At 37.7% G+C, this 9013-nt stretch overlaps 1 protein-coding gene across 1 annotated transcript; it reads left to right on the plus strand.

Annotated features, from left to right (window-relative positions):
- Positions 1-6109: 6109 nt before the first annotated feature.
- LOC102788520 (excitatory amino acid transporter 3-like) lies at positions 6110-8132 on the plus strand. The gene is made up of 6 exons (XM_087842655.1): positions 6110-6148; positions 6246-6308; positions 6386-6567; positions 6971-7093; positions 7211-7402; positions 8060-8132. Exons 1-6 carry the CDS (start codon positions 6110-6112, stop codon positions 8130-8132), a joined length of 672 nt encoding a protein of 223 aa, XP_087698781.1.
- The last annotated feature ends 881 nt before the right edge of the window (positions 8133-9013 follow it).

Consider the following 9013-nt stretch of genomic DNA (forward strand, 5'->3'; position numbering starts at 1 on the left):
GAGTGTTACACCTCCTGTAGAATTTATGCAGCCTATGTGGTACAGTGCATTTACTTCCTAAATTGTTTCCACTCTACTTCAGATTGATTTAGACCCAGTGAAGGTCAAGGGTAACTTCAGATCTTCACAACCAAGGTTCGTGGGAAGCTGACAGTGCTCCTGTGTCATATTTCCATCTTTCTTTTTTAAACCACACATTAGACCTTTGAATCTACATCTGTTCCTTCTTCTCTAAAACAACTATAGGTTTAGTTTTTCCCCTTAAAAAACAGAAAATATATTTATCAACATCTCAACATGCTCAGTAAGCTCCTCCTCCAAGACATATTTGGCGAATATGGTTGAATTAATTAAAACTCAACAATTTCATCAATCCTCAGTATATTATAATTTTAATGGGAATATGGTATTTAAAATGTGACTGTCTGTTTTTGGTACCTTTCTATACTTTTGGCAGGTAGCGATTCCAGTGTTTTCCCCATCACTCACGGGGAAGAAGTTTAAAGAGTCTTATAAGGTCACCGTTAAATCTACTTTGGTTCACTGGTGGATTTTTCACTTCAGCACTTTAATATGTAGATTTATGACCTATACACACTCTTTTCTAAGAAAAAGAAGCATTAATGCATAAAAAATACAGATGTTCTTCAAACATCATTTTCCAGTATTTACTACACCCTCAATATATCAGTTCTTTCAAATTCCCACAGTTTATTTCCAAAGGTGTTTATTCTCGGTATCTTAATAATAATCATCAGTCATGATATGACTAATAAACCTCAAGCACAAATCAGGCTTTCAAGTGTAAATCCCAAATGGTCAATATTTTTAAGATGACAGGCTAACATGGGCCATAAAAAGTAAAGAGGAAGTTCAGTGCGGCACCTGCAGTGTCTTCCATCTGACATGCCTTTTTATCCAATCTGATTTTCTCCTGGTAGAACTCGTATTTCTTCACTGTTGCCACATCAGATGGAAACATTAATTCAAAGTGGATTTCTGTTTTCCAGAATCTGGAAAGAACATCGGTTTATCCAAAGCACTTCTTTAGTGTTATCAGACGTTTTTAAAAAGACGACAACTCTTATTTAAACAATGGGAATCAATGTTTTTCTTCTTCATTTCTGTACGCATCCCTTTTGTGTCTTAGAATCGTTTTGTGTTGGACAGTTTTTCGTTGCTTGGTACACTAGCAATTACCTCAGTCCCACTATTTATGTCTTTTCAGAAAATGGCACAACCAGTATGCTTAGTGTGCATCTGTTCATTTTCCATGCAATTTGTTGGGTTGTTTGATATATATTCCTTTAAACTCTATGAAACTTTCATTAAAGTGGTGTCATAGTAGTTTCATTATGTATTATATCTGTAACCAAAATCGTTTGAAGGTCTGTTGATGATGATAATGAAATTTTTAACAAACATTTGTACATTTTGTATGAGAGTTGTTACTAGTAATACTTTATTAAGTAGTGCAATGATTTTTTTTTAATCCCTTACCCTGTCTTTTGGATTTCAAAAGCTGGTTCAATAATAAATGTATAACATGCTCTTCTAAAACACTGTGGTATCATTACTCTTTCCTCAGCATTTTGTTTCCTTCATCCTGTAAATTATCATCTCCAATGAACTGTCCACATAAGTGAAGTGCTTTTTTACAACAATCCTCTTGGTGGCAGTGCAGTTCTGCAATCCAGGTAATCCGCCTGCCTGAGCCACGTGACTTCTCACATTTACCATAGACGGTGCTTTCTTGGCCTTGGAAATGTTAGTTTCTTTTTTTCAGGGGGTTAATTTAAACCTTTGCTTGGGCAAGGATCTGGTCCTAGGGTCCTGTGATTAACAACACACATTTATTTTCTTTTTCTACGGTTTTTAAAATTGTATTTCTTTGCTTTTATAGGAGTCTCCCTATCAGTAGCGGTTTTTGATACGGGCGACACGGGCGGTTGCCCGGGGCGGCATCGTGGTGGGGGGCGGCATCACGGGCATCGGCAAATAAAAATCAACTCCTCGTACTCAAGCTGCCCCGACATCAGCCAGTGCATATTGGGAATGGCATAGGCACCGATCGATTTTCTATCGCCCATTTGCTAGGAGTGAGGGCACCCTCCGTTTGCGAAGTGCGCCTGCTGCTTGCGGCGCAGGGAGGAGAGGGCGGGGCTGCGGGGGATTCTCTGGCTGGCTGGAGCAGCATCTAATAACCAACTCGCAAAATAAAACAAAATAAAAACAAAACAACAAACACCAGACATCATGATACAGACTTATGATTTGCACCGATGTTTTTACGAAATTCTATACGCGAAAAGTGAGCGCGAGAGCCCTCGGTGCGCCTGCTTGCTGCTGAAGTCAAAGTAAACTTTATTGTCATCTCCACTACATACAGTCCAGTATATAGAGAGACGACGAGGCTCCAGTTACAGCAGTGCAAGTAAACAAACAATAAATATAAGAAGAGTAAGAAAATAAATATACACTTTAGGACTCGGGGTAAAGGGATCAATAACAATTTAAAATTTATATTTTATATTTTGATGATTTAATGTCTCACAGACAACCCGTGGAAAGGGGTTCATAATGTTGTAAATCCAAGCCCATTATGTATTCATGATTTGAATCATGGGTTGTGTGAAATCCCAGAGATGCACTTAAGAGAAAGTGAATCTGTGAACTAAGGTGTAGGTCTATTAGGTTATGTTGTTGTGATCCTCGAGTTGGGGGATTTGTGTTCATACTGGAGTGCAAAATTAAAACCAATGGAAGATGGACAAGAAAAGTTCAAAGCCATCAGGTGCTCAGTTTAGAAAAAATAGAAAAGAAGAGGAGAAGAAACGAGCAAAAGAGGGAGTGTTCCTCAGGGCGCCAAACAGGCTAGGACCGCCACTGCTCCCTAGTAATTTGAGGATTTAAAAAACAAAGAAACAATAACAACAGCAAAAAACAAAAACCTCCGGATCCAATGAACATCTGAACACCTTATAACGGCTATAAGGTCTACATATTTGTGAGCACTAGCTTCAAACTAGCTGCACTAGCTGTACACAGCTTATTTGAAGGGTGGTCAAAGTAACTCAGTATACTTTCACCATCCACGCTCCTGTTCGGTGTGACATCAGTTGACTATTTTGGCTGATTTGTTTCCTCTTTACAAAAAATAAGAAAATGGAGTGCATCCTAAGCTTTTGCGGAAAGTGCTGGTATTATTGTATCCACAGATGAAATGTGTTAACCATTTTAAGCCTGACAGGTGTTTTCCTGGGTAAGTGAAAACGGTTATTTAATTACTGCAATTAAGGATAGCGACAGCTGTTGACCAGTTATGGCCATAAACTGTAGGGGAGACCGGGGATAGTTGTAACGTGGGTCAGTTGTAACACTTCCAATTTCTCCAATCAGGGCTAAGTTTCAAATGATGTGACTCATCCTGTGCATGCCCAACTCAGTTCTGCTATCACATGTGAAAAATCAGCACATTTTGTCAAACACAGACAATTTAACACGAAAAAAAGTAATTTGTATGCCAAAAAGTAAGTTTTTCTACTTTATTTCAATTTCTAACAGCATTATCTGCTTTGCAGTTAAACTCATCAAACTTAAATTATGTTATTTGTATGTCTATGGGGATATATTCTGTGTAGGTCTTTAGTGCTAATGTTTTAGCCGTTGGCTGTAATGTTAGCTAGTTCATGGCTATAGGAGTCTGGGTCAGTTGTAACAGCAACAGTCTGGGTTAGTTGTAACAATAATGCAGATGTTACTACTTACCACACTATTACTTTAACTTATATTAAACAAGTTGGGGCAGCGACATCAGCAGAGAGAGGTTCACTGGTCGCTTTTGTATATGCGGTTAATGCCATTGGCAACACAATTCCTCCACTGTTTGTGTTCCCACACATACATCATGCAGACCACTGTGTCAGAGATGGACCAGTAGGAAGTACTGGTAGTGGAAATAAATCAGGATGGGTGCAAGAAACAGATTTCCTCATCTTTCTGAAGCACTTTGCAAACCACACCAAGGTAAGCCATGATAAAAAGTAATGGAATTGTGATGCTGGTGAACAACTACAGTTTTTCAGCTTCATTGTTATGTTCAAAATTGGTGCAAGAGTTGTAGGTTATAATGCCCACTGAGCCAATGAGGCCAAACTCAAGGAAGACCAACCAAAATTAATGAAATATTCAGTTGCAGAAAATTCCATAATTTGTCTTTTTTTAGGGGTTGGAATATGTTCAAAAGCTAGATTTCTGCATTCTGTCACACACACACATAGCTACATAAATGGCTCTAAGTGCATTCATGTGTTGAATAAACAAAGATTACATGGTAATGTTTTGTTAGTACCCTTATTTCATTGTGTTACATTTCACCCCAGGATATGTTACAACTAACCCAGACTATGGGGTTAATTGTAACATTTCACTCTTTGTGTTTGAGACCATACCATGCAATGGGTAATTGTGCTGCAGAGAAAATAGCTGCACTATTTAATAGCCGAGACATGTAAATACTTTGCATTACATTTTGAATCCACTACCTTAAAAGAGCTCCAATTTACAGACAGAAATGTCAAAAATGTTACAACTATCCCCGGTCTCCCCTACATGGGCAAAGCTAATGCTAGCTGGCTAGGGAATTTGAACATTCCGGTTGAAGTAAAAAAAAACAAACTTTAACAGTACTTTTAAATACAAGTAATAAAGCTGTTTGTACAAAACAAACAGCTTTTAGAAAAGCTTTAACTGTTTAGGAATTACAGGCAGTTTTAAAGAGAATCTCTTATTCTCAGAGCATCAGGAGTAAAATAAAAAGTTGGAAAAACTAACACCACTTCATTCTCTTCCACTTATCCTTAACATGGTCACAGGGGTTGGAGCCTTCCCCAGCTACCATATGACAAAATGCAGCATAAACCCTGCCAATCCACACCTATGGGCAATTTAGAATCACCAGTTAACCTAACCCCACAAACAGAAAGTCTTTTGGAAGAAACTGGGGTACCTGGAGAGGACCCACGCAAACATAGGGAGAGCATGCAAACTCCATACAGATACTGGCGTCGAACTGAGGACTTTTGTGCTATAAGGCAACAGTGCTAACCCCCACAACACCATGCTGTCCACAAATGAACATAACTACAAATATAAAGACTTTTTTTTTTTACTTGGATGATAAAACTTTGCAGCTAATGTATCCCTGAGGTCTGCCAGGCCTTTACTGCAGGCCCTTCAGTTGCTGCTTGTTTGTGGATCTCTCTCCCTTTAGTTTTGCCTTCAGTAACTGGGTGGGTGGAGATTATCATTAATACCATACCATTAAAGAATAAACAGTTTCTTTATCTCAAGAAACACTAGAGTTGCTCTTGATGAAGTTAAAGTTTGTGAGCTCCTTCTTCACACTTTTCTCTCCCCATCATTTTGGTATAAGTTAATTTTGGTTGCGTCTATCCCTAGACCTCATTTCCATAACCCAAAGGCTGAGTTGCTCAGTGCATTCCTTGTGTTTTGTTGATTATGGTTTGGGCCACTTTATAAAGTTTTTTCTACCTCTTTAATTTAATTTGGGTTATAAACCTAGTGATGACCTCCTTCACTTGCATCGGCATCTCTTTGGACCTTTTATTGAGAGTTCAACTGAAAAAATACCAAATACAAAATAACCACTTGGAATCAACTCCAGATTAATAAATTTGTTTGGCTCCAACCTGCAGTGACTCTAAGTTGCATAAGCAGCTATATGTGAGGCTTTCTTTTAAGTAACATATGTGTTAATGTTTAACAAAGGTTTAGATTATAACTTTTTAGCACCACTTTTCTCTTTTAAGTGGTTCAACATTACATTTTGAATCCACTACCTTAAAAGAGCTCCAATTTACAGACAGAAATGTCAAAAATGTTACAACTATCCCCGGTCTCCCCTACATGGGCAAAGCTAATGCTAGCTGGCTAGGGAATTTGAACATTCCGGTTGAAGTAAAAAAAAACAAACTTTAACAGTACTTTTAAATACAAGTAATAAAGCTGTTTGTACAAAACAAACTAAACACCAACTAATAGCTTTTATCTTCTATGATGGTTGTTTTCTTGACTCTCTTTCAGAAATATGGTGCCAAAAAACCTGGTTCTGTCAAGCTTTAAACAGGTATGTTTTATTACTTACACCAACGCCGACAACGACAACGTGGTTATTTATTAATTATGTTAATTATTCTTATTTATATTGTTTTTTTTCTCATTAGTACAAGACCCAGAAGGTGTTGGTGAACATTGAATCAGACAATAACAATTCTGCCTCTGACACGGTAAATGATTTGTGAAATCACAGTGATGACTTCCGTTGGAAAGTTGATCTCAATGAATTTCTCATTTTTTATTTCAGGAAGAGACACAAGTACGTCTAGTGGGCAAATACACTGATGGACTTAATACACTTGGGGTGATTGGAATGTCTTTTATTTTTGGCCTGGCCCTCCGAAACATGGGCGAAACAGGGAAACTCCTCATGGAAATCATCAGCGCCGTTAACGAAGCCACCAAGGAAGTGGTTAAGATGATAATTGGGTACACTGATATAGTTCCTACAAGGAGGCCATTCAACACCTAAGAGATAGCATGCAAAGATTTAAATTATATAGGTGGACTGATTTCCTAATTGTCATACACTATCAAAAACAAATCATTTTTCAGGGTGTAAAAACTAACACATTTAATGTTAACTGGCTTTTCAAATAAACCCATTAATTTAATTCTATTGTTTTCTTTTAGCTTTTTGCCTATAGGAGTAATGTTCATGACTGCAAGTTACGTCATTGAGGTTGGGGAAAAGTGGGATGCTGTCCTCAAACTGGGAAAGTGGTTATTACTGGGTATGTTTAATGTAAATGCATACTTTACTAGCACCTTCTTGTCAGTAAGTACAATTGGAAAAACCCGTATTCATATTGCATTTTTTGTATGTTTTTAGGCTGTTCATCCATGCAGGAGTAATTTTACCACTGATCTATGTCATGTTTGTGAGACAAAACCCCTTTCCCATCATAAAAGACGTTTCTCCGGCCTTGCTGAGCACCTTGCTCATCTCACGCAGGTTAGAATTTTAGAACTCTGTATAATACCGTATCACAGAGATGACTTATATTGATATAAATAAAACATATAGATGCTTACAGATGTTAAAGAACAAACCATACACTGTGTTTTCAAGCCATGCAGTCTCACTGACTTATACGTGCTGTGAGGAAATAATCAAGGTTGACAAAAGAATCACTCGCTTCATGCTGCCTATTGGGATCAATGCCAATATGGATGGAACAGCCCTTTATGAAGTAGCTGCGGCAGTTTTCATTGCCCAGCTTAATAGCATGAGATTAAACTGGAGCCAGCTATTTACCATTGGGTAAGTGACAGTAATATTCCTTTTTCCATTCTCTTTGTCTTTTCTGATTAAACAGAAATGTTTCAACATTGATTGGATCTTATTTAAAACAAAAATCTTTTTATGAAAATCTTTTTTCTGTAGCATGATCGTACCAGACACGTAGAAATCTCACGTTTTAGTTGGTTTCCTGTCAAACATATTTTTGTCCCAAATACTGATGGATTGGAATAGTTAGAATAGTCCTGTATAATATTGTTTTTTTACTAGATCGTGTGAAATGGTAGATTTATGTATAATGCCTCAGCATCTTTGGGCAACTGTTATTGTTTCAAGAGGTATCCAAATATTTGTCTTTGTAAGATTCAGCCAATTCTGTAGATCTGAAGCTATTTTTTCCAATAGCCATATCAAATATGTAAGCCTAATGAAATTGCTTTGTGTACATTTAGAATGTAGAAGCCAACCAGAAGACAGAAATCAAAATCTTAGAAGGATTAACTCCATGAATCTCAGATTAAACCTCATAGATACCCTACCACCTACTATCCTGCCTATTGTAATTTTTCACATTTGCCTTCAGTCTCATTTTTAGCATGGAACTGAAGGCAGTACAGTATACATCTGTATATTATTTTGTATTCAATAGTGGTGTTCTGCTATGTGTGTTGTCTACAGCGTGACAGTGGCAGTGTCTGCTATAGGAGAAGCAGGAATCCCGGCTATTGGAACGGCTTCGACTTCATTTTGACAGTAGTTGGGATTCCTGTGAGGGATGCTTCCCTTTGGCTGGTTATAGAATGATTGCTGTAAGTTGAAGAAATGTTTTTGATGTTATTGCTACTCTTGCCTTGCCTGAGACCTCACGTAAAGAAGCAGTATCAAAGGTGCTGATAAACCATGCTTTCTGAGCTCTCTGTACTTTGTATCTTTTAGAGATCGCTGCAATGGTACTGTTAATGTTCAGGGAGACTGCGTTGGTGTGGCGCTCGTACAGCATCTGTCAAGACAAGAACTGCAAAAAATGGACAAGCTAGGAATTCACCATCCCAGGTGAAGTTTTAATTTGTGTTTTTGGTGAATTTGAAGAAACATAAAAAAGTAGGTCATTATAAATGGGTACACCAGCAGTCAGAAAATAGTTTTCAGTCTTTAGTTGAATATGTAACTCATTAGTTAGTTGTTGGATTCTGTCTGAAGTTGGGTGGACACAGCAGGACACCTTAATCATAAATGGACGTGTTTTGCTACAAGACAAGTGGGAGATTACATTGTAAAAAGGACATTTTTCCTGCGCTGTGGGAGTTGAAAAAGGCAGGTAAGGTTCTGCTCACAGCTACTCATATCTGATATCTACAATATATATCATACAGAGACCGGACATCAAAATGTGACATTGAAGATATCCATTCAGCCTACCAACAGCCACGAGGTTGTTACGTCGACACAAAAGCCAAATGAACTGCCTGGGGTTGTCCTGTAACCGCAACTTGAAGGATATTTTCCTTGGGAACATGGACTGCAGTGGAACATAATTTTATGTTGTTGTTATTCTGTTACTCTTTTATTAAATTAAATTTATTTTTATGGGTTCTTAGAAATAAGCCCCAATGAATTGTTTGATATATTTGG

The sequence above is a fragment of the Neolamprologus brichardi genome, chromosome 6 (genome assembly GCF_056152115.1).
Source record: "Neolamprologus brichardi isolate AB-2024 chromosome 6, ASM5615211v1, whole genome shotgun sequence".
NCBI lineage: Eukaryota > Metazoa > Chordata > Actinopteri > Cichliformes > Cichlidae > Neolamprologus > Neolamprologus brichardi.